The sequence below is a fragment of the Anoplophora glabripennis genome, unplaced genomic scaffold (genome assembly GCF_000390285.2).
Source record: "Anoplophora glabripennis isolate ALB-LARVAE unplaced genomic scaffold, Agla_2.0 scaffold2, whole genome shotgun sequence".
Taxonomy (NCBI): Eukaryota; Metazoa; Arthropoda; class Insecta; order Coleoptera; family Cerambycidae; genus Anoplophora; species Anoplophora glabripennis.
Window position 1 is genome coordinate 869,445 of NW_019416325.1, and position 26,162 is coordinate 895,606.

The 26,162-nt window shown below is 34.1% G+C and overlaps 3 protein-coding genes across 5 annotated transcripts in view; 1 reads left to right on the forward strand and 2 right to left on the reverse strand.

Moving 5' to 3' along the window:
- Positions 1 to 183: 183 nt before the first annotated feature.
- On the reverse strand, positions 184 to 3,193 carry LOC108917014 (CSC1-like protein 1). Its single transcript, XM_018723426.2, has one exon. It carries the CDS (start codon positions 2,787 to 2,789, stop codon positions 567 to 569), a length of 2,223 nt encoding a protein of 740 aa, XP_018578942.1. The 5' UTR covers positions 2,790 to 3,193; the 3' UTR covers positions 184 to 566.
- Positions 3,194 to 6,171: 2,978 nt separating this feature from the next.
- The window catches only part of LOC108916991 (aspartyl/asparaginyl beta-hydroxylase), a 38,298-nt gene continuing 18,307 nt past the window's right edge, over positions 6,172 to 26,162 (reverse strand). Inside the window, exons 1-14 of one of the 3 annotated variants that reach the window (XM_018723394.1) lie at positions 12,964 to 13,179; positions 12,619 to 12,820; positions 12,278 to 12,475; positions 10,794 to 11,386; positions 10,572 to 10,656; positions 10,190 to 10,264; positions 9,683 to 9,814; positions 9,267 to 9,587; positions 8,897 to 9,042; positions 8,205 to 8,439; positions 8,041 to 8,146; positions 7,642 to 7,876; positions 7,104 to 7,588; positions 6,172 to 6,416 (exon numbers count right to left, since the gene is read on the reverse strand). In XM_018723394.1, the coding sequence (XP_018578910.1) occupies positions 6,266 to 6,416; positions 7,104 to 7,588; positions 7,642 to 7,876; positions 8,041 to 8,146; positions 8,205 to 8,439; positions 8,897 to 9,042; positions 9,267 to 9,587; positions 9,683 to 9,814; positions 10,190 to 10,264; positions 10,572 to 10,656; positions 10,794 to 11,386; positions 12,278 to 12,475; positions 12,619 to 12,670 (2,814 nt within the window). In that variant the 5' untranslated portion in view covers positions 12,671 to 12,820; positions 12,964 to 13,179 and the 3' untranslated portion in view covers positions 6,172 to 6,265. Of the gene's footprint in view, positions 6,417 to 7,103; positions 7,589 to 7,641; positions 7,877 to 8,040; positions 8,147 to 8,204; positions 8,440 to 8,896; positions 9,043 to 9,266; positions 9,588 to 9,682; positions 9,815 to 10,189; positions 10,265 to 10,571; positions 10,657 to 10,793; positions 11,387 to 12,277; positions 12,476 to 12,618; positions 12,821 to 12,963; positions 13,180 to 26,162 lie in introns of those variants that run through there. The other 2 variants (XM_018723395.1, XM_018723396.1) reach the window with 2 other exon arrangements.
- Positions 16,855 to 20,605, forward strand: LOC108916992 (hairy/enhancer-of-split related with YRPW motif protein). Its single transcript, XM_018723397.1, has 3 exons — positions 16,855 to 17,012; positions 17,980 to 18,197; positions 19,989 to 20,605. The coding sequence occupies exons 1-3, from the start codon at positions 16,855 to 16,857 to the stop codon at positions 20,603 to 20,605; spliced, it is 993 nt and encodes a 330-aa protein (XP_018578913.1).

Below are 26,162 nucleotides of genomic sequence, written 5' to 3' on the forward strand. Positions count from 1 at the left end.
AACATATATTTATAGGAAATTTTACAAAACTGTGTTTAGATTGATAATTTTTAATGTAAGATGACAGATTTTAAAATTAATATAAACTAGAAACCAATAAAACATTACAAAAAACAAAGCAACTCACAATAAATAATTTAACAATATCTTGTTTCTAGGTCGTTTTTGTTACAAAAATTAGTAAACAGTATCACATTGTTAACATTATTTTTTTGCAAAGAATTTCACACTATTTTTTTTTTTTGTATTTTTATAACTTTCCCTAAGAATATAATTCGAAGATATACAAATTATTGTTAGGTAGAGATTTTATTAGCATGAAAATTTTTTTTGAAAATAATACTACATATAATACTACCTTTTCCAGAGCCCAAATATATAGAGCGGTACAGTTATTTTTTTGGGTATTGCTTAACGACATACCTATAATATCATTAAACATTGTTAATCAAAAAATATTGTACAAAATACATGTTAAGTAAAATTCTGTAATTATCAGAAGTGTGATAATCTCATTACTATATGTTAAAATTAGTCACAGCCACAAAGGAAAGCTATAGAGGAATTTAGGCATTACTTGAACCAATTTCAGGAGAAATTCGAATAACATTTTCACTAATATTAGAAGTACCATACATGGAAGGTGATGATCTATCATACTCAATGTGATCAAGAGTACTTGAACTAATTAAAACAGGAGCTACATACTGTTCATTAGTATCTGGCAAGTGAGAAGTGTTTAAAACAATTGGCTTACATGAAGGAAATGGCCCCAAGAAAAAGAAAAAGCAACTCGTAACAGTAAAACCTAGAAAGGCTATGCAAGTCATCAGATTCAGTTTTGCTCTTAAGAAGAAAAATACAGCAGTGATAAGTTGTAGTAAGAGAATAGCTATTCGTACCATAACCACGGCATCACCGTGAATCTGCTGACCTTCTCCAGACATAGTTATAGGTCGGTACACATAATATATATTATATTTATCAACTAAATGCTTTAAACACAAATACAGTAAACCAAAAGGTGTTATCAGAGGACAAGTTAAGCTATAAACTGTACTGACGGTAAAAATCAGTAAAGTCCAAGCATAATGTATGCCAAACGGAAATTCTGATAAAATTTCTTTACGAATCGTTGTTTTTTCAGCTTCTGACTTTATATGCAGCAAACGCCAAGCGTACATTGCTAGTTCAGGAAATCGGAGAAGCTCCAAGGCAGTACCAATTAAAGCTGAAGTTATAACATAATTGACAAAGAAAGCACCCTTATCTGCTAGGAAAATGCACTCCCAACGTAAAGTAATATTATCGGGTTTAAAAAAAGCTTGAGCACTGGTTAAACCTAGAGACGGTAAAATTAATACCATAAAGAGTAAAAAGATAAAAGTTTTGTACATTGTAGCATGGTTTTGTTTAGATTTGGTCCAGTGGGACATCCATTCATCAGTGTAAGCTACAATAACAGGCATTACGGCAGACATTGACAACAAGAGCAAAGTTGGTAAAAATTCAGACACCACAGGACTTACTTTCTTAATAAATTTATCTGGTGCTATGAGATTATTGAAAATATTAACAATAATTACTGGAGTTGTTAAAAAAAATAGTATTACAAATAGTAGTGTATTTATGATTATTGCTTTGGAATACCAGTTTCGGTAAGATATTTCTAAATTTTCCCAGTTAATATCTGAGGGAGAAGGTGCTTTTGAAATTACCCAATTTCGGTGTGAACCTGGTTGGAAAGACATGATCACATGTTGTGCCATTTCTTCAGAATTTAAAGTAACAAAAGCGATACCAAGTGGACTTTGTAACGCTCTTGCTCTTTCGGCAGTAACTAAGTCATTTAAACGCTCTTCTTCTCTTGTATAATACTCAAGAGCATTTACGGTCTTACAACGACAGCAAGCAATGCATCCATATGGCTGCACTTTAATTTCATTTTTTTGAATGTTACTCAAACAATACATTCTAGCTTCATGGGCTCTTTCACGTTGTTTTTCCAAATTTGTCAGAGTTTTTATTCTATGAGCTATTTTGACATCACATACCTCAATTCCAGGGTAACGTACAATAAAGTAATTTTTAATATCCTCAGTATTTCTATGATTTTTAGAAATGTTGGTGACCAAAAGTGTTCTTGAAGCTAATATAGTTGAACTAGCCATTCTTCCAGAACACTTCCTCATTATTAATATAGCCACTGGTACAACACACATAGATCCTGCGATGTGTACCCATAACCACTTCGAATCTGACATCAGATTACTTATTGTTGTATGACCAAATGTTGTTTTATCGCCTTGTAACGTTCCTTGGAAATTAATTGGCAGAATTACACAAATAGAAAACACTGTTATAGCAGTCATTAAAAGCAGTAGTTGAAGTTGAAATGACAGGTAGTGCGAAGCATCTGGGCCACATCGTGTGTAGATACGATCTCTACTTATTTTGAAAATTGATGGAAACCACAAACAACCGGTATCGGGTATCAAAGAAACATCCTGGCTAGATTCTTCTACGGCAACAGCATCATCGGTGTTCTTGTAAAAAAGTTGTGTCCATTTCTCTGTGTGCACTAACGCTAGCCTACCATAGTCCCAGGCACGGTTTCTTAAAATAGCAAACAGTAGTACAAGAACCAACCAGGATACAACGTTTAGGATTAATGTTTCTGGTATCCCCTCATACAGATTACTTATAACTGTTTTGTTAGCTCTTCTAGTGGTAAGGCAGGTATCGTTGAAAACCGAGATGTTTGCAACAAAATCTTCGCTTATTGACATGTTATGTTGTGTGAGTTGCTACGCAGATGTTATTCTGATATCATTATCCATACAATTTGCACAAATTAACACCTACTCAAGAAATTCAGTTTTTAATAACGTGTCGATTTAATTATGTTGATTAATCGTATACGAAGCAATATTGTGTTGACCGTCACTCACACGTCATTATAAAAAGGTAATAATGATCAATGTAATAAACTCGTTTGTCGTTTGTGAGATTGTGTGTGCAATACACTGCCTATAATTCAGTGGTGCAATATCATATAGTTCTTTCCTTTTCTGTCGTGGATCTATTTACCAATACCAGTACCAAATCATAAATCTGATGGGGATGATATTTTCAAAATTTTAAGATAGGCGATTAAATTCACAGATGTTATAAGAAATAATGTATCTCATTTCTCGGTAGGCACATATGTTCATATGTATTCACAACAATACATCAATACATATCAACGTCAACAGTCAACGACCGTGTGTATATATATCTCTCTCTCTCTCCCTCATGAAACATGGAACACTTGTTAACAGTTACCAGTTCACTACTCTAGTTCTAGAAATTGGTACGAGAGGGCCACTTGGAACTTATAAAATTAAAATATTGCATAAACCGTTTTCTACACTTAATTTGTAAACTACGGCAATTACAGACGAAGTTTAGATCTGTTCTATTTGGGAAAATAAAACTTCCCCATAGATAAATGAATCGACCTACAGATTCACAAACTAGTAAAAGATTTAGACTCTTTGACTGGCTCCAGACTTCAGTAGGCACAGTCGCAAACGCAAAGTAGGTTTCTTGTTCACATTCACGTATTTCAAATGTTTGTTATGATTATGTATCAAAACAAGTTATTTAAAAATTAAAAAGTGTTTGAAGTAATATTTATGTTATCTGACCATAAACCTCCTCTGTCCACTTTTCTTTCGATGGTATCGGCTTTTTCTGATGCTATGCTTGCTTGGGGTTCCTCTTCTGGGTTTTTTACTTCTTTATTTGATCTTCTCTTGACTTCTTTACTTCTCATTCAGCGGTGGATTCTGGATTCTGTATACCAACTGTAACATAGTATAGTGACCACAAGTGATCTTCAAGTTTTACAATTTTTTTTTAACTGTCGTTAATAATATAGCAAAAAGTATTGATCAGATTTACTTAAAATGTCACATAAATGGTTCTGTAAAAGTTATGCTTTATCTTGTGATATTTTTTTATCTAAGAAAATAACAGAATACAACCCCTAGTGATCATTAAACAAAAAATGTCCCGTATTTAATTCAAGTTTCATGAAACAATTCAATTTACATGTATATTTATTTTCAAATTTCTGAAAAAAAAATGTGATTATATAACAGAAGGTTTAACAAATCATCTTTAAAAACGCAATCAATATTATAATGCAAAATAATAATTAATATAGAGATGAAAAAATATCAAAACCTTTGAATTCGTCTCAGAAATACATCCATAAAATTTTGTTCGCATAGCAAAGAAATGACGTCCTGCATTTAGCACAAATTCCAATAATAACTTTTAAAATGTAAAAGTTCGTCTTACCCCTCAAAAAAAAACACAGGTATAGTCTTTCCGATCTCAACTGAAGAACCAAGAGATTGGCAGTATGTACCAGGTTCGGTCGTTGACGCAGCAACTCTGCATTGAAATATTTGAAAAACTTGTTCCCATATTTATTTAACCATACCACACCCATATACAGGGGTGGACGAGCTAAACGTGGAGGTGGTAGAAATGTATACGCCCAGTTGAAGAATGTGCACGCGGGCAAACGGTGTATAACACAGCTGCACTGGGCGACTGGGCAATAAATATCAGTTGTTGACAAGTGGTTTACAAATTGCCCAGCAGTGCAGTGCAGCAATGCGGAATTTGGTGTGTTTCAGGTAATTTTAATTTATTATAGGCACCTTCTATTAATCATTTCATATTACAATTGCGAAAGGGAGAAATAAGAGGGATATTTTGTTTGCTAATATTATTATAACATGGCATTTTGGAGACTTTTTGAAACGGAACAAAACGAAATTTACCATCAATATAATAAAATTGTTTGAGGACATAAACAATTAAAATATGTTGGTCAAATGAACATATAGAAGTTTTGAAGTTTTCTACACATTATATACAAATTATTATAATTTTTTACCTTTAGTAGAAAACTCTTTTGGGGACGCCTATGAAACTCATTAAATTTTATTGCTAGGCGTTTTTATACATGTTCAACTGACTTCGGAAAGACTATACAGGTAGAGATTGTACTACTCGTTGATAAGTTTATTCTTTTATTTTTTATAAATTAGAGACAAAGAGATTAACGCGCCATCTATAATTTCCGCACAAAACTTTACATATGTAGGAAACGAAGAATCTGTAATTGGATTGATTTAGGGGTAGGTCGGCGACAAGGTTTCTATGCGTCAACGATATATTTATATCTACAATAAGGCTACAATAAAATGATTTTTTCTTTGACTCTAGATATTGATTCGAGAGGTTAATCTATACCTTGACAGATGGCACCACTACATTCCTTCTAAATATATGAGTGCCAGTAGTTCGAACACATACTTATCGTCATAGTTATAAAGATTTGGATCTCCGCTTACAAATATTGTAATCTCATTGGTCAATCTATAAAACTTGTTGGCATGTCTTACACCAATGACGTTTGCTAAACCAAACAAATTATATTTTATATAGAATAAATTATGACTGTTAGTGAATTTAAAACAACTGTAAAAGTTTAAATATAAAAATATCAATTAATACTCGTACTCTACAAGTTGGAGATTGAGCATTCCATTGATAAAAATGCTTGGCTCCAACCTAAATTCAAATACACACTTAATTTGAGCATAGACTTGGATTGTATATATTTTCATATAAAATATATTTAAATGTGCTTAAATAATTTTACTTCCTCAATCTGTATATTACAGTACAGTATATCTTTTGATTCACTCCGTCAATCAACGGCAGTCTTTTGTTTTAAACTTGAGAATGGGAAACATTAACAGTTTTTTAGGTTTATCAATTTATTCTTTCAATTTTAGAAATTTTGTTCTGTAACTTTTTAGTGCGTGTACGTGTTAGTGGTTAGTGTGTGACTGCCACGAATAATTTTCAACAATCGTTACATATTAGTTGTAAGTTGTAATTTTAATCATTGACATAATAATAGTAAGAATAATATATAGGACATATAATTTATACATTTCTTGATTACCGACTTAAAAAATAGTCAAGCTTCTTTCATCTACACATTTTCAAAATCGGTGACAAAAGGTTCTATGTTCAGATGTTCTGATTTTGTTCGGAAGTTAAGTATAGGTTAAGTTTTTATTTGGAAAATAATGCTAGTACAGTATAGTTTTTTATTGCTTTTTATGTTTTATTTACACTTTTAAACATTTTTTTTAAGAGAAAATCAAAAACAGTCATATTTTCTTATGTTTTAAATGGGCGAGAGATTCCTTCTCTCGGCCGTTGTTAGCTCAGGGTGCCAAACGTCAACAATTAAAACTAATCTGAACTCCGTTCCGTTGTGCCAAACCTCATGTTCGAAGCTATCGTCGAATACGAATATTCCTCCTTCTTCCCAACTCCTAGAAATGACGAAAACAGGTATTACAAGCTTTAATCATGACGCACAATGAAACAATACTAAGGTTAATTAACTACTGAATGAGACTTCGATTAATATAAATTCGAAGATAGGTAGAACTGGATAAATCAAGATAAATTATACAAAACTATGCACACTGAAATCTTGTATACAGGGTGCTTCCAAATTATGGCGACAGGAGATCACTGAGATTATAGCAACTGATTGGCTAATCTATATTTTGAGTTTCAATAAATAATTTAGAAGTGGTTGTCAAAAACGTATTTTTTACAAGATTTATATGTAATTAGAATATTTAATGATTTTATATGATACTTAAGAGCATTTTTTAAAACATTTTAATAGTGGATCACAAGTACAAAAAATTCAATAACTGCAGGAAAACTACAAGGAGAAGAGTTGCAAAAGAAATGATGACGGTTTGTTGAAACCAAGGCATTAAAACAAAAATCTAGTTTTCATAGACTTCGTAAAAATGAAAAAGATCATTTTTTTTTTCAGTTTTCTCGAAAACTTGAACAGCTCGAGCCAAGAATAGTCCATTTTATTACATTCTTAGAGTATATTTTTGGTTTTGATTCCTATAAACTTCCAGTCTGATCTTTACAGAGACAACCTATATATTTTATGTAAATTTTTACAATAACCAACTATATTAGCGCTATACCTTGTGTCATCGGCAACCCTTATGAAAGTCTTTGGAGGCACTTTAAGCCCCAAATGCGCCCTTAGCCTGCAATTAGTTGGTCCGCAGTGAGGCCAAACGTGTGTTCCAGGATGCATCACGCTGAATTTTGTTTGCCCTCTTTTACAACTCCTAGCTTCCGGTACACGCTCGATGATGCTACACGTGAAAGGGCATACCATGCAGTTTTTCAAGTTCTTCTGACCCCTGGCGAACAACTCAAATTGTTTCCAGTCTCCCGTATCCTTAAGGTTTTCCGATTCGTCTTGGAAGTAACCTTTTTCGTTTAAGACAGCTAAGCCTTCGTCGCGGATTTTTTGCCAGTTTTGTTTTAGAAGACGGTATAAGTCTAGGTATGGCAAGTCGGTTAGGTCCCACCATGGCTTACCGGTCAGTCTTGGCACGTTGTATAGAGATCTTTGGTATTTTGACAGGAAAACGTTGTTTTCAACGCCTTCTTCATACACCTAAAATTTTTTTGTCTAAATGTTTTTGTTGGTGAAAAATATAATGAAAATACCTTCATAGCTTCTTCGTGCTGCCCTAAACGAGCTAGGGCATCCCCTAAATGAAAGTAAAACCTGCCATCTATAACGCCCTCGGCTCTAGTTTCAAGGCCTCTTCTTAAATAGTCTACAGCTCCTTCTAATTTATTATCCACAGTTTTTAATATAAAACCGTAGTGTACTAATGCTAATCCGTCATTGGGCCATTTTTCAAGAATTTTTTTAAGAACAGATCTTGCTTCTTCCACTCTAAAACCGCAATTTATTTTAATACGGTGCTAACTGAATATACACACGTGTTTTATTTTTTAAAGGCGTATTGAACAAAAAATTGTGTATTGAGAGTAAATGATGTTTATGGATTGCTAGCATGAATGAAAGTCTATAAAAAGTAATATTCGGGATATACTAACCTGTTAATTGTTAAATAAGTAACAGCCAGATTATTAGAGTGCTTGGGGTTATCAGGAAATTTATGTACGAGTAGTTTGTGCACGTTAATAGCATTTCTGTATTGTCCTGGAAGATAACCCACAAAATAATGTTTATTTATTAAAATATCTCAAAACGTTATTACCTACAAATCTCATCCGGTTGATGCAACGTTCAGCTGCCACCTCAAATAATGCCTTTGGCACGTGTTCCGTATTAAGAAGTTGCATATAAAACTTTAGCGCTTGCTGTAAAATATCATTGCTTCTTCTTTGGTCAGCCAAATAGTCCAGAGATAATGCTTTTCCGTAAATGCTTCTAGGGGAGGAGGGGTATTTTTGCAGGATTTTATCGAAAAGCTCAATAGCGTAAGCTGAATTCTGATGGTTACAAAAAGAAAACAAACAAAACATAGTTATTAACACAAAACAGTCTTAAATGGTATGGTAGTTTGTTAGTATATTATCAAAAATTGATAAAAATGTGCGGAAATCACTCAACTTTTATTAATCGTGGTGCGGAAAATTAATAAAAGCTGGTGATTAACCAAAACAAATATTAAACTAATGGAATATTGTATCAGAACATTTTAAAAAGTATTAAGAAAACACGCACATGTAGGGATTAAGTCAACATTCCAATTAATACACTGAAAAAAATAAAACATAGCTGCTCAAAGGCTACTTCGAGAAAAACAAAATCAACAATATTAATAAATCAACAATCAGGGTATAAGCTAATGAACAGTTGTTTTGTAGGAAAGGATTTTTTAAAATTATTCCTAATAAAATATTCATAATTATTATTATTAAGTTGTAACATATAGCTTTAACTTACATCTTGTACTGATTTTTGAGCCTCATCTATCTTGCTCTTAATTTTGTAATCATCTTTATTTGTTATATTTGAAAATTGATATCCAGTGCCGTCATCAGATTTTTCGGAATCTGAATTTTCAACATCTGCTTGTCTTTCGGCAGTACCTACATTCACGTAACAAATTATCAAAACATACCAGATAAAATTTCAACATTTTCAGTACTACTTGTATAGTTATTATTTTCCCTGAAAAATATCCTGTAGAGCAGAACAATATGAAATATTTCGTTGACTTGTTTCCAAAAATTTAGTTTATTCTGGTTAATGTATTAAGAATTTAATAAAATATACTAAAGCTAGAGTATTTAAATGTACGTTATTTTATCACCTTGCCGTAATTTTCCGTACTTGGCTTCTAGTCGTTTGAGCAATTCCTCGTCTTCATCTTCATCGTAGTCGTCCTCTTCCTCTTCGGATTCGCCCTCCTGTTTATCGTCGTCTTCCTCTTCTTCACTAACTTCCTCGTCTTCTTCATCGTCCACATTTTCCTCGTATTCGTCATCGTAAGTTTCTGGCGGCTTGTGATAGTCAATTTCACCCTCAGGGGTTAGGGAACGTGTGTATGTCGATCTAAGTTCTTGGTATCTTGCCTTAGCCGATTTGATTTCATGGACTTCCTCTTCGCTTAGTTCTTCTTCTTCCGAATAATCTGATAGTATTATGGAACATTTCATAAAAATTAATGCAAAATTCTAATTGCCTTTTTTTATCTCTATACAAAAAACTCTACGGAAAAGTAAGTACCTTCTTCTTCTGGTTCCATATCTGGTTCCACTTCTTGGAAAGTTGGAGGCATAACAATGGTATTTCTTCGATTCAGATTTGGAGCTGGTTCAGTGGGCTCTTCCTTGGGAGGTTTTGGTTTATCATCTGGAGCTTCAAATTTTAAAGAAAAACAAATAATACATGTATAAGTCGATTATTCTTTCGCTATCTCTCCATATAAGTTTCATAAGTCTGTGAATAATATTTGTATGAAGCTATACCTATTCCATTTTTATTCTTGTGAAATATTTGCTAATATTTAACTATCTTTAAGATTTAGTTTTAGTTTTAACTGAATTGGACACTTAAAATAAAAATGGTGAGACGATAGCAAAACTACATTGAAAGCAGTACAAATAACAACGTACCAGGAAATGCAGGTGTTAGTTGCATAGTAAGCAGAGGCATATATTTACAACATTTATTAACTTATTAGAAATATATTTTTTTACGAGAATGAAACATCAATCACATGCATTTACTGACCAGTCCTCCATTTTCTAACCAAAACAAGGTGTGCTACCACCAATAGGGCTACGCCAACACCGAGTTTGACTGCCACTGCAAAATTCAGCAGCTATAAAAATTTGCATTTCCTGATTTACAAATACGTGTTTGTAAACACTAAATACGAATATTGCCTACTGAATCTTATCTCATTCTTAATTCTAACTGTAAGTAATTTTAACGATAAATTCTTTCTACATTAACCAAAATATCCCATTATGTTTTCAATAAAAACTTAATATTACAATTTTATACTCTTGTCTTCATACACCAGAAGGGCACAAATTTAAACAGTTTTATAATTTAAAGGAGTATACAAATAGTCTCATTTAATATTAATAATTATACAAAAACGACTTACTGCCTGAACTTTCTTGTTGTTTTTCCTTGCTTGGTGTGTCATCGTCTGCAATGTCTGTACTGACCCTTTTAGCTGTATCAGGTGTCTGTAATATTAGAATAGAGATCTATAAAACATTGAGGATCATCAGTGAAGTTCCAATATCCATGCATTAAGAACATTATTTAAAATTTCATCAACAAACGTTAGTAAAACATGCTTATTAATATAAATATGTCCCACTTTTTGAGTTTTTGCATCATCCTCATCTTCATCATCATCAGCCTGTTGGTCTTCATTGTCTTCTCCGGACTTTCTCTCGGTAGATACTTCATCAACATTATCCTCATCTTTATCCTCATCACTTTCAATATTTTCTAATTCTTGTTCGTCTTCATCATGATCCTGTTCATCGTCGTCTTCGTCTTCTTCATCTTCATCGTCATCTTTTTCCTCTGATTTATCTCCTTCTTCTTCAGATGCTTGTACATCTTCATCTTCTTCGTCATCGTCTAACTGATTTTCTTCTGATTCTTCCACAGCTTCTTCCTCATCTTCATCGAGGTTGTCATCGTCATCTTCATCGACTTCATTCATTTCCTCAGATACTTCAGTATCTTCATTGCTTTCTTCGTCATCTTCCTCCTCGCTTGGTTCATGTTCTTCATCTTCTTCATCGTCGTCCTCTGAAGCATTGTGTTCATCGTTCTCTTCGTCGTGATCTAGTTCTTGATCTAAGGCCTCTTCTATATCATGATCATCGTGATGATCAGGGCTAGAATCTATCCAACCTTCAAATATTTGTGAAAACCTTGATTCTGTGTCTACGGTTTCAACTAGAAAAATGTAAACGATTGCTTGTACATACTTATTTTCATTGAACCCAAAAACACAATTGGATATATATAATTCCGTTAGTACTATACAGGGCGATTCGGTCATAATGTCATTAATTTTAATGGAATATAGGGAAAAATGAGAAGATGAATAAATAAAATAAAAAATGTATATTGACACTGAAAAAAAAAAAAAAATCAAATCATTATTTAAACCCCTTTTTCGGACCGCTCCTGACTACTGTCCCACAAAGGTTTATAGAGACCTAATCTCAGTTTATCTTGACCTAACTTAGTTTTTACTGTGCTTTCAATTCGTACTGAACGACGAGGAAAAAACATCTTTTTACCTAGCATGAATGAATAAGATATTTTTTACATTTTAAATATTAACAATTATTATTTATTTGTTAATAAAAACAAATGTATAAAGTTAATAATTGTTTTCGAATGTTAGGTTATTACAATTTAGTATTTTTAATATTGTTAACGTTTTCACTACACTTTATAATTGAATATGAGTTTTTAGTATTACGTTCAATTCATTATTCTGTTTGTAGTACGTATACCTAGTGACGTATTGCTTTTCAAAGAGTAGTATGGTACCTACCTATTTAAAATGCCAGTATGATTAAAGCAACACTGATCCGTCCATAGCACTTTGTTAATAAAGTTGGGATCTGCTGCACTTTAATTTTTAAACCAATTGCAAAATTGAAGACGATTGGCGAAATCGGCTGTTTCGCTTCAACGGTCGAACGCGCTCCGAATACGTGGTTAAAATGAATGACATTATGACTGAATCACCCTGTATACTGCGGTTTTTGAAAGTGTGTTTAATTTTTGAATGCGGGGATTTTGGTGCGAATTAAAGATATTTGTGGAACTTACCGTCTGTGAGTCCTCGATATTGTGTAATAATCATACCAATGACTACAGCAAGTGCTGATAGCAGCACAAAAAATACTAGTTTGGCACAAATTCCACCCCCTGTGCCACTTTCTTTGTGCACGTGGATGTTAACATCGTCGTTCGACGAATTCGTGTGTAAGGGAGCATGGGTTTGGATGGGTATCTGTTCTCCTTCGTCTAAAAAAGTCACGGGGAAGGTTCCCACAAATAATTAAAATATTTAATCGGTTTTCTCGCACAGCACGCATTAAAAATAGCATTCGACGTACTTATGTGGAATAGCGCTGCTAAAAATAAATATTTAATGTTATAGAAAATACCTTTTCTTCTCTTTTTGTCTTTTCTTTTCCTCGGCTGGACGTCACCCGACATTTTGGTGACGGGGTTAATTTGAAAAAGACCACACCACCATATAAAATTTTCTCTTTTTTCTGGAGTATTTTTAACACGAGGGACTGACAGAACCGTTGTGCCGTCGAAGTCGAAGGCTGACCGAAAATCACCGATAGAGTCCGATCATATCTAAAACAATAACTTTAATAGTAACTGAATGACTCAAAAAAATGGTAATGCGGTTAAGTTTGTTGACAAGTAATTAAATTCATTTTTTTTTACCGCCTTAATTACTGTTGCTTCGCTATAAATAGTACACAAAATATGCTTACGTAAAGAATTTTGAATGGCACGTTCATTTTCACAAATTTGCATGTAGACGAGTTTTTATCATAAATTTTAATTTGTTTTCTTCAACGGTGCCACACAATTATTACAAAATATAATGGACGACGTTACATTTACCGTGGACGCGATATTTATCCCAGTACTATTGCAATAACACAAAGGTTTATTTAAAATTAAGCGTTTTGTCAAGTATTTTTAGATACTCGAATAATTACTTCCACTTATGTCTATTATTAGATGTCGCACTAAGGTGTAGTAGATGTGAACGGCTTTTTAGAGAAATAAAATGGTATTCAAAGGTAAACAATTTTAAAATAGGTTGAAAATATAGAAATATGTGTTTGTAAGGTATTTAATCAAAAAATTCTAATTTTGCAATAAGTTATGAAGACTTAATTGGACACACGTAGACACGCGAAAGGACCGAATTCCTTCCTTTATAAGCATCCTCGCAACAATTATATATGGGTGAGGTTTTGTTTAGACGTAAACCCCGATAGTAAGGCACAATGCATTTTTGTTATAAGCTAGGCCAGGCGCGTGGCTGGCGGTGTGACGACCAGAAAAGTGTGTTTCCCACGATACCCTTACAACTTTCCCCTTCCACGCTGCGAAGAACCACCCCACCTAAATTGCTAATCACTTCTCCGTTCGAGTCAAAAATATTTCGAAGTATGCATCCGGATTGGCAAATAAGTTCCAGCTAAAGACTTATGGCACAAAAATTATTAAAAATATGTAATACATTTCTAGAAACCTCGGTCTACCATTATTTCTATTGTCTGTAATTATATATTTGTGGCAAGTCTTCCTCTGACAATTTCCTGTATTTATGCTAGAAAAAGCGAAATTTTTTTGTCATACTTATTCTTTTTAATGAAATAATTACCTTGCAAGAAAAAGATTATCTATAGGTATAAAAAAATTAAGTACTATAAAGGCTCTAAAATAGCAAACCCTCATCTGCTTCCTTTGAAAACGAATCTGTATGTATTTATAACAGTACACTTATGTATGATATTTTCCCGTTATCCTTTTGTGCATAAAAGTGATGCGTTTCCGTGTTTTTGTACCGTTAACAACCACCTACCCATCTGTAAAAAACTTATTGCTATAATTTACGGTAAATATATTTTATGTATAATATTTCAGTGTGATGTGGGCCCACGTAGAGGGAAAAGAATGTTAAAAAAAGGGGTAAGACCTGCCCTTTACAGGTAAAAAAAAAGGAAAAGTTTGTTCCCACACCCCCTCGAGTTACATTATTCTGAGTGGTGTTTTGATTTAATGAAGGAATGGGATTATAGAGAATATTTATCGGTTTTAGAGGTTTTTTAAATTTTATGCCGAAATCGGAGATTGCCAGCTGGGTAACGTGATCTTGAAGAAATATCCAAGAAATTGCAAAAATTATGTTAAGATCAGATATTGCATATGTGGAGGTCGAAACATTAAAAATTTTTTTTTTTCGAAAACTGTCGTAAAATATTGCAATATTGCCGCAAATGTTTTTATTTACGTCAAATTTTATCAAGGTAGGCCTTGAATTCAACGAGAAATTAAAAAATACTGGGTTTTCCGTTTGAGAAAATTAAGTAATGCTCAGAAGAAATTGGACACCCCGTACAATCCAAATTAATTTTAAAATATGGAGAAACTGATTTGACGCGACTTTTATTTGAGATACTTTTTTAGAGTAATATACAGGGTGTTTTTAAAAAAGAATTTAGGGTTGATAATACATTAAAAAGATCTACAGGGTATCCGGAAACGAATGAATCATATTTCAAGGGTAGGTTCCCAAAAGACAGCAAGTATTAAAATGGAACAACACGATTTAATCGGTTTATTTTCATTTCAGAAATTTGCCCTTAAATGATGGCTCAGTTGTTTATGGACAACCTTTATATTAAGCAATAGAATAGAAGGTTGTATGTAAAATGAAATTATGCATCATAATACACGACATATACCGTAAAAATCCCAACCTCAAAAAAAGTAATGCCATAAAATGTCACTAGGTATAGTCTTTCCGATATCAATTGAAGAACCAAGAGGTATGTTCCAGGTTCGGTCGCTGACGCAGCAACTCGGCATTGAAATATTTGAAAAACTTGTTCCCATATTTATTTAGCCATAACCATATACAGGTCTGGTCGAAATAAACGTGGAGGTGGTAGAAATGCATACGCCTAGTTGAAGAATGCGAGCGCAAACGAAATACAAACATAGCTGGATTGGGCCACTGGGCAATAAATCTCAGCTGTTGACAAGTGGTTGACAAATTGCCCAGCAGTGCAATGCAGCAATGCGGAATTTGGTGTGATTCAGGTATATATAATTTATTATAGGCAGCTTATATTAATCATTGATATTACAATTGCGAAAGGGAGAAATAATATTATTACAAAATGTCATTTTGGAGACCTTTTCAAACGGAACAAAACGAAATTTACCATCAATATAAATAAAATTGTTCGAGGACATAAATAATTAAAACATGTTGTTGACCAAATGAACATATAATAGAAATTTTCAAGGAGACCTTATGAAAGTCATTAAATTTTATTGCTAGGCGTTTTTTTTTGCATGTTAAACTGACTTCGGAAATACCATACAGCCAGCGACCTCTAGCAGATGGTGAAAAATTAACTAACCTGAGGCATTAGCATCCTCAAAAACTTACCTGTACCAAATTTAAATGTATTATGCTATTTTTTTTAGAAAATATATGGTCAAAGTTAATAATATGTAAATTAATAAAAGCTTGTCTATTACGAATACAAAATACAATTGCAAGCGTTAATCTCAAGTGCAAAAATAATTTTCTAGAATTTTATCAAAATTAACACACTTTTTTATTATTTTGACGTAAAATGTAATTATACAATTAGAGATTTCGAACCTTTTACTTGAGAATTCGTTAAGGTTATTACGCAGGCGTATCATACACGTAACATATTACCTTAAAATGCTTCTGAAAATCTCTATAATATATAACATAACATATTGCTACCTGGCAAATAGTGAATAAACTACTTAAGAAGATTTTAATACGCTTTGCTGCACAAGTAAATGTTCTATTACGGCCCTGATTAGCGCTTCTTCTTTCAAGGTCACCGAAAACGTCGGAATGAGATCAAAGTGCCGACAACAGAGTGAAACTGACTGTTTTAAAACATTAAACGTCTGTTTGTGTTTAGTAAAAGCAAATGTCTTCTACAGTTTGATATTCTATAATGATAAAAAATACTTTATTTCGACCATAGCAACAGGGTGTTCATTTTAAATTATGCTTTATTGATCTGTACCTTTCAGAATATAACTACAGGGTGAGAAGTTGATAGCGGCATTTAAAAAATCATTGGGTCTTTTAATAAAGTTATGTAATTCATTAGATATAAAGCAAAATTAATTAGCGACCACACGCATGGTCGCCTGCAATTTTGCAGAACCTCTTATTAATCCTCTGGCATCGGTCGAGAGATATTCGACTGTATCCGTGATGTGGGAAAAACTAAAAATTCGCCGATTTCGGGGTATACACACGCGCTGGCCCCGTGGTAGCCAGCGATCACCCATCGGATGAATGAAAACCACCAGAGAAAGATACACTATTGGGGTGAGTAACAAATTCAAGTAAGAGGGTAAAACAGGTCGCGTGTGCCACGCACTACCGGGTGGGGATGGTGGTGGGGGAGAAAACGTGTCTGGACGTCGCTAGGGCCGTCGGTTGATCAACAGGGCAAGACACATTCAACATTACAATCGGCGGTGGTACACGCGCGGTCCACAGACTGACAGCCGTTCGACACGCGCCCATTTCCGATCTTCATCTTCGCCGCAAGTGCCAGTGACAGTGACCCATTTCCAATATGGATCATTCCCTGTCCCAGAACACTCCTCTGCACTGGGGGTACTCGGGGGGCAATCCGGGCAACGCTTCTTGGCAGCCCGTGTCGAGGGGCAGCAAGAGGCCGCTCTCCGAGAGTGACTGTGATGACGTTTACTCGGAGGAGTCCTCGAAAGAGCAGTAAGTATACCGGACCTTCCTAAGAATTCAGTTCATACAGCAGTTTTGACATTTCCTTATTTGAGTTATTTCTTGTAATACACTGTTAATACGTCAATTTAATTTTTTTTAATTATTGCTGTAAGGACATCGCATTTTTAAGTACCGTAACCAAAAATCTCTATATAACACACTTGTTATAATTGACGTATGACATATTTTTTGTCTACCCTTTTTTCGGTGAGATTTTTGGTTAGGCAAAATAAATATTGACTAACGCTTTTGCCACAAAGGTTTATTTTATAAATGTTTTTAAATATTTCACACGTTGCAAAATGTAAAAATTAGAAGACATTTTTTTATTGTCCGAAGTTATGTATTTGTTGCACAGATTTCGTTTTTTTCTTTTATTTATTAGGTATTTTTTCAACCCGTGGAAAAAATTAATAAAAAGGATCAATCAAGGGTTATTTTTCTGAAAATAGCTTTGCATTATTAAAAATCTCAAACTTGAAAATGATTGTCAATTGAAAACAAGAGGTAGACGACCAGATACACTCCAGACCAGAATAAAATGATTAAGGACCGATTAAAATTCATATAATGAATTAATGGGTCCTTTTAAGTTTGTATCTGTCTCACACACCACTGTATGCCTTAGTGAGTGAAGGATATAGATTTATCTAACTGATACTTTTATCAGACACTTAGATTATTAAAATAATAATTAAAAATTTAATTAAGTAAAATGGCCAACCTGGAAAAACCATATTCCATTTGGAAACCGTAGCGATTTTTTAAAAGAATTTTTAATAAAAGATTAAATTATTAATAAATAATATTAATATTAATAAATAAATAAAACAATGATGCCTAAGGAAATGTTAAAAATTGCAAGAAATAATTTAGTTATCTATTCTGTTCTTGTATTTCACTTCTTGGTGCTGTGGTAAGGATGTGCGAAATTGTCAACTTTTGTCTCTTGCAGATGCACTTCTCCAGGTGACGCGGACAGTTGCCAAATGTTATCCAGGAAGAAACGGAGGGGTGTGATCGAGAAGAAACGCAGAGACCGCATAAATATGTCCTTGAGCGAGCTAAAACGTCTCGTGCCCAGTGCATTCGAGAAACAAGGATCAGCCAAATTGGAAAAAGCCGAAATTTTACAAATGACCGTGGACCATCTGAAAATGCTCCACGCCAAAGGTAGGTCATGTTATTCGCATTAAAAGAGAAACAACGTAAATGAATAAAAAAGGCACGTTGTCATCAATGTTCTAATAATTTTACCTGACTTTTGAAAAAGCACCGCGTTAACTGTAACATAGGACTTATTCCGCCAGTTCAGGGGGTGGCGTTCAGGTAAAAAAACGAATAAAAAAGTGAATCGGGGTGGCCCAACTTTCTCCGTCTCCATATGCCGTAAGAATTAATCAAAACAAAACAGTTTCATTCATAAAATCGGGCACCGTGGCCTAATAGTAATACCGGCCGTACCCGTTTATTGGTCGGCATTCTAGCCGAGTAGCAGGTGAATATGAATTAAGGGGTTATACGTGCGGCGTGGGAACTGCGGTAGGCCAGCTGTAGCGCTAGACCGTAGTGCTCGCTGGGCCTCGTGGGAAAACTTCGAGCCACTGACTGATCATTGATAACTCGCAACAGGTTTGTTGATTCCCCACGTAATAAACGTTTAGCCAGCGTATTGCGTTAATTCGTTTGCCTTTCACACCACCCCAGAAATTAGCTTTATACGTCGGTATCTGAAAATCGAAATCTGTACGAATTAGCCGGCAAACCGAGATTTTTTACTCCACTTCCGATTCTGGTTTTTATTAAACAATAAATTGCCACGGCAAAAATGGGTTTCTTATTTTAAAAATTATAGATGGCGTTTAAAGGTATTAGGTCTAAATTCAAGATCTACTATTGTATTATGTAATTTTGGCAAGTTGTTTTGAAGTTATTCTGCATAACATTTTGTGATTGTATACTAGTTCTCAGATTGCAGTGTATGTTTTTGAGATATCCTAACCTAAAAGTGCTGTTTTTCGTCATATTTGAGGTTATGTAGTAATGCCATCTATTCTTTAAAAAAAACACATAATTTAAAAGTACACAAGGCTTCCTCTTTCGAAGATCGTCAATATCATTTAGGTAAGGCCAAAGAAAGAAATCTGTAGGAGTGCGATCCGGAGATCTAGCAGGCCATTTAACATCTTCATTAACTGTTCTTCATCTCTTGCCTTTCTGGGTTTAAAAACTCTTCTTTTGAAAACTTTCATCTGCCGCCAAATTCCTATCTAATTTTCCGAAAATTTTATCTGACGGAAGTTGTCTCTGCGGAAAACGATGTTGGTATAAATACCTGGCAGCTTTAGCGTTCTTTCGCCGCTCTCCATAAATTAAAATAATATCTAGTATTTCTTGACTACTGTAAGTATTCATGTTATCATAAGTATAGATAGAATAGGTAGGTACAAAATGTCAATTATTTTGACAAACCGTTATTTAGAAACGTCAAAATTCAGTTGTTTCCGCAGCTGGCTATCATTTTTCTGAGTAAAGCTACTGAAAGTAGGGTTAATCTTGTTTGTTGTTTTTCTAGCAATATTTCTAATATAGACTTCCTTATATAGCTGAACGCAGAAAAAAAATATCTTCCAGAATCGATAAAAAAATATATAGTGTGCCATTTGAACAAAAACAGTTGACTACAGCAATTTTGACAGATGTTACCATGGAGACGATCTAATAATGTCATTTGATAGAGTTTGAGCGGCAATTTAAATATACATATATAGGATTTGTTAAAATAAAAGAGATACGGGGTCACCAATATCAAACTGAATCACCCGGTATATCCTCTAAAATAAATTTCACCTGAATGATCAGCAGTACTAAAAAAATTGCAGTACTTTTTAGAATTTATTTACCATTAAGTTGCCTTTGCCAAAACTAATAAGTAAAAACAACTACATTTTCATTCTGTTCCAGGTTTGGACTCGTTCGCCTACGACCCCCACAAGTACGCAATGGACTACCACGGAATGGGCTTCAGAGAATGCGTAGCAGAAGTAGTGAGATACCTCGAGCGAATCGAAGGCCTGGACGTTCAAAATCCTCTACGATTACGGTTGACTTCACACCTCCAATGCTGCGCTGCCCAAAGAGAGTTAGCTTCAAAACAAGCGACAACCGCTCCATGGGGTTACGGCAGTTCTCAACCCTACCCCCCTCTGAACACGCTGCCTCCCTCGCCAGCTTCGAATCACGGACCGATCGGCAACTTGAACCCTCATCAACCCCCACCACCTCCAATCCATCACCAGAATATGCATCACGATCTGGGACATTTCGACGTGTCTACTTCCTGCGCTCAAAGTACACCTCCAGTGCCTTCCACAGATAGTAGTAGATTAGCTCCTTCCACATCTATCTTGACCCCATTGACCACCACGACTTCATCGGCTTTGGCGTACAGTCCCCACCAATACCCAGTGAACACGTTCAGTATTCCAACCACGAGCCATCACCAGAATTACAGTCAAAGTATTCCCACGTCGCAAGGGATGAAACCTTACCGACCGTGGGGTGCGGAAGTCGCTTACTGAAGAGTTAATTTAGAGTGAAACAAGTGCCCTCCAGTGTACCTTATACCAGTGTTCAGGTGAAGAAATCCAAGCCTTGCTGTACATGTATTATTTAGCTTCGCCCGCCTTGGGAGGTTTTAGTCATTATATTGTACCTAACGAATTTTTATTTATTTTTCTAGTGTACCATAGATAGTTTTGCAGAACTTATAACGAAGATTTCGCCGGAAGGCGGTGTATTTTTTATAAATATATCTTATATGATCTCACTTGACGTGGATGATTTATTGTGATTTCGAATTTTTAGTATAATTAGAATAAATGTTATATTGAAGTTGTTTATTTAGTATTTTCCTATTACACCAACTCCACCTCGGAACTCAATGGGTGACAGATCTAGCTACCTAGCTGGCTTTGATAGCATTAGAGGTTTTGTAACAGCAACTTTTATTTCAAATTAATTTAAACTTGTTCGCATAAAATTTTTTTTTAACTGTGCTCTAATAGGGGATGAAATAACTGAACATGTTCTAAGCCTAAGCGAGGCCAGTGAATAGGGCCTACCAAAAATCGTAATACAAAGAAGGTCCTCCCCTTCCTCGCCGAAAATAATCGTCCTTTATGTGATTTTTGCAACGCATTACGAACTAGTAGAACTGGAATAATGCGCGAGGTAATGAGTTCAGCTGGTTGCCCTGCAGGTTTTTTTTAATATAAAAATATAATGGGCGGGCACGAAGATTATGCCTAACTACTATATTGCATATATGCAAATGTTACGTTTAAATAAGCGGAAGATATAAAAAATTAGGCAATTTAAACTTAAAACTGATCGGACAGAGTTATAAGTGTTTGCTTGCGATAAACTTTCAGCGAGTATTGCACCCCTTATTTGCAATCGTCGAAACCCGTTTCGCTCATCATCCATGAAGATAATCTCGGACAACAAAGGGCGTTTCCATATATTGTATTTCGCACAAAATAATATGCGACGGTCAAGCGGCAAGGGTTTTAGGTTTTACAATATCCATAAAAAAACGGCCGCTGCCAACATATTATGAATATTTTAACAATACCTTTGCACGTGTGTTCCTTTGGACAGGAAGTTCATTAGCTGCATTTAAGCCACCACTTTTATTACGAACTGGTCGACCATTAAAAATTTGCAGTGACGTGCGGTGGTGGTCAGTTACTTTTTTATATACAGGGCGCAACTTTCGTGGAAGGCCCACCTTTGACCTTCAGAAACGTATTTTTTGCCGTTTGCCGGAAGTTACAGCATGCGTTGCTGCCAAATCTCATTTTCTTAATTCGTGTACATGTTTTTTTCATAATATCACACATAATTGAAGACACACAAACGCACCGTCACACCGAAATAAATTACTTACACGCACTGTTGTCATATCACATCAGGTGGATTGAAATTGTGTTGTTCACCTAAACTAAACACGGTGCTTTAAATAAATATTAATAAGTATTTTTTATTAAAAAATTGAAAAATATTTCAGACCCATCAGATTAGTAAAGTATTTTTATTTATTTTTTTTTATTATGTACTTTTTATAAAACAGCAAAAATAATAATTCCATTGTTTTTTTAATGTTCTGCGCTTCGTCAGCATCGCCATAAAAAAATACGACTTTAAAATGGCGCGTAGCAAACTCGTACAGCAATAATACATAGTCCAATCATGGGCCTTTAAATCGCAATGTTGGTCAACCTGCGTGAATTTTTGATATACGTTAATTTGCGGTATATAATAACAGTAAGTGACAGTTTTTTTCAACCCCCAGCCAGGGGTGAAAAAAGATAAAATAAAGGGTTTTTTTCAAGATAACTCAAAAGGGGTATGAGCTAGAAAAAAAATTCTTGCAAAAGTTGTACAGCATAAAATTCTACAAAAAATGGTCTATTGACTTTTTCTTGTGAATTGTTATAACTTTTTTATTAAAAATTAAAAAATATATCTATGTATTTCTCTGAGAAGACATTTTTTAGAGTAGATTGAAAAAAAAATTATAAAAATAATTCATTTTTCTGCTTATTATGATTTTTTAAATTTCCGAAATCATCCCTTAACTTCTACTGACACTAACTGCTAATTTTAATGGTAGGTATAAGAAAAAGTCAATAGACCATTTTTATGTAGAACTTTTATAAGAAACTTTTTCTAGCACTTACCGCTTTCGAGTTATCTTGAAAAACCCCTTATTTTATCTTTTTAACCCCTGGCCGGGGGTTGAAAAAAAACATTACTGTCACTTGTTGTTACATCAAACTAACTTAAAAAAAAAATCAGGCAAGTTGACCAAAATTGCGATTTAAAGGCCCATTTAATCGGATTATAAGCGCGCACATACAATTCTACAGGGTGTTCCAGAAATAAGTGCCAAATTTTTAGCACGTTTTTAACTAAAAATCAACAATATTTTTCGAAACAACGCTAACGAGCACGGATTAAAAGAAGATGGAAAGGTTCGCTATTCAAATATTTCATTCTATTCAAATGGTTCGCTATTCAAATTCAAATGGTTCATTTTGTTTTTTTTTTAAAAAAACAACAAAAGAAAGAAAAAAAAATGTTAAATTCTAAAACACATTTTTATGCAACTTTTTATTTATTGTTAATTCGTAGTGAGTAACAAGCATTTTAAATTTAAAAGGAATTACATTATCTTTAAAACGAAGAGCTTAGAAAGTAAATGTTAGAAAAAATTGTCGCTTTTGATGAGTTAAATGCCTAAAATTTTGGCACTTATTTCTGGGGCGTAATATATATATAAAAAAATATCGGAATTGTAGGTTCCATAATTAGCCACAATTCACATGTCCTGAAAAAAAATCACTCCAAACACAAAAAAAATTCTTGCTTCAAATGTACAACATTTGATTTTAAGATATCGCACGTTTATATTTACGCAAGAAAATATTTTCTTCTTTGAAGAAAATTATTTATTTAAAACTACCCAGAAATATAATTTCTTACTTTAAAAATAGGCAGCATTTAAAATAAATATTTGATGTTGATGGTCTATCGTGCTACTTCTCACCTACACCATTCTGTGACCTACAATTTTCTTTCAAGAAAACAAGTTTGATTATAATATGCTACATTTGTCTTGAATAATTCCTACATTAATACTAAATTGTAAATATATGTAAATATTTTAAAGAACTGGTACTTTTGAAACAAATATGTTTGCAGTTTATGATGAACTGTAAGAGATATTGCAGTCCGAGATAATAAATTTTAAAACTATGTATATAAGATTTAAATTAAATTATATATATTTAGAAATAATATAAATTTTAAGAAAAATTATAGAATACAGCAAATATTTCACATAGTTTGACGAAAGTATATACATTTGAATGGAATAAATTAACATTTACGGCAAATAATTCCATTTAAAACTACTTATCTGCTCATTTGATCCAAATACTTTTTTTTCAGTGCAGTTTTTCAATTGTGGGTCGGACGCATCACCCTGTGTAATGACAAACAACTAAGCGTTTCCCAAAACGTAAAACAAACCCTTTGTCGAGAAATAAATCGGCGAAATTAATTCAGGCTGTCGCTCTAAAACGTTCTGCGGGCTTTCGAAGAAAAAGGAGAGAAACCGAAATGCAAATAGTAGCATTTACGGTGGCATGGGGTTGTAATGACATGACTTGCTTAGGGTGTCCTAAACGTGGGAAATAGTTGGGAAGCCGACTCTCATAAGTACGCCGAACAGTGCCGTCCGGTCGACTGTGCCTACACACACACACACACACACGCCACCGAACTGCCCCCACGGGGGTCGGGGGTTGGTAACCTGAAGATTCCGGCGAGAGGGTTCGGCACCTGATTTTTTACTATTATTTTATAATATATGACTATATCACGCGCGTGCGCCGTATATTTCATTTTGCAACTAAGGCTAAAAAATAAAAAAACTTTCCAGGTTGCAAATTTGAAATTTAAAAAAAAATGTTATTTTCAATGTATTATTATGAAATCTACCATGAAAAAATTCAGTGTGATTGTGGAAGATGCTCGGGATCGTCCAGACTAATAATTAGTTAATTTGTTTATGGGACCATAACTTGTAAACTATTCAACTTATCGATTCCAGATTTCGTGTGAGTTATTAGACAGTGATAAGGAATGAGAGGATGCGACGCCAAAACGTTCTAGTAATAATAACGCAGTTTATAAATGTGTAATTCAAAACTTCTTCTGTTTATAACTTTTGGTCTACTCAATATTTTTTGACGTTCGAGGGCTAGTTTTGTAGGTCTTTTGAAGACAGAAAAAAAGTACTGTACTGTTTTCTCGTGGAAATGAACGGAAAAAAGTTATAAGCAAAAAACGTGAATTTACGTAAAAATTATACAATTAAACAAGCTCCCCCCCATTTTTATGACTGTGGAAACTAATGTTATTGTACATAATATTTAGCATCTATAGTGGTAAATTCAGCTTGCCGAAACAAAAAGTCGCGTCCAACTCGCGAAATGCGAAAAATTCTAGCAAAGGTTAACCCATGTTTTTGTTTTTTACACATATTCTACCAACAGTGTCGCGTGTGGAGCCCATTTAACCTACACTAACCCTAAGTAGGTAAGAACCTCCGTCCGGAGGAGGATCCTATGGTAAAGATAAAGAAATAAGTGTGCTAGGCATTGTTTAAATAAGACAACGACGCGCTTACAGTTTCGGGTAGTCCCTACTACACTAGGATTCCCATATTTAACATTAACAGGAGCTTTATTCCGGCACAACAGCCGGAACACGCTCCGTCTCTCTCACTCTCTGCGGCACATCGGTTGATAAAAATTGTCCTACCGCTCTACCCGCATTCATAAAGTCAGGTAGATATTCATAACCGAAGCACCTGTTTTGATAGCATTGTTGTTAATGGGACCCGTTTATTTACGTAGATGGTTTTTTTGCTAACTTCGTTATCTAAGTTGGTTTGGATTAATCTAAAATTTAAATCTCTCGGAAGTTTACGGTTTGATCTAAACCACCGCGATGAACTTAGAAAATATAACGTTTAATTTGAATTCCCCTTTTTTTTAATAATAAACGATGTATTATTTATTAGTTACTTCAAAGTTTGTACTGTGGGGATGGGCAATTAGTTAATTGTCCTCCCATAAATAATTAATTTGGAATCAGTAATCCACTTGCGTCACTTGCTTCTTTCTTAAAATTGCGTTAATTCCGGTTTCTTTGGTGAGACATTAACGCGGTTGTAACGTTTTCCTTTTTATTAACGAATTAGTAAAAGTTTTGTTTTTAGACAAAGATTGTCGTGTAATTAGAATGCAAACGCTTACGTAAAGTAAGTAACGAATCTGTTAGGATTACCAATTACGAAGCTAATAATTTATTATCAGCACATCAGGACAAATAAGTCGTGATACGATGACCGTATGACAAATTTTTCCTATCGTTCCGAAATATGACGCTAATACGTTGACGATATTAAAAAAGTTAGTTCTTGCCGTATAAGTCATTGACGATAACTGCTTGTTATGAATGATTAGAGCTTTTGAGATTTTCTCTTATACATTAAATGATATG

What these genes read in the sequence shown, in the direction of transcription:
- LOC108917014 (XM_018723426.2), bottom strand. Translation starts at nt 2,789, where the DNA reads ATGTCAATAAGCGAAGATTTTGTTGCAAACATCTCGGTTTTCAACGAT.
- LOC108916992 (XM_018723397.1), top strand. Translation starts at nt 16,855, where the DNA reads ATGGATCATTCCCTGTCCCAGAACACTCCTCTGCACTGGGGGTACTCG. An exon ending in GAGGAGTCCTCGAAAGAGCA is followed by an intron (nt 17,013 to 17,979) that starts GTAAGTATACCG and finishes TGTCTCTTGCAG; the next exon opens with ATGCACTTCTCCAGGTGACG. An exon ending in GAAAATGCTCCACGCCAAAG is followed by an intron (nt 18,198 to 19,988) that starts GTAGGTCATGTT and finishes ATTCTGTTCCAG; the next exon opens with GTTTGGACTCGTTCGCCTAC.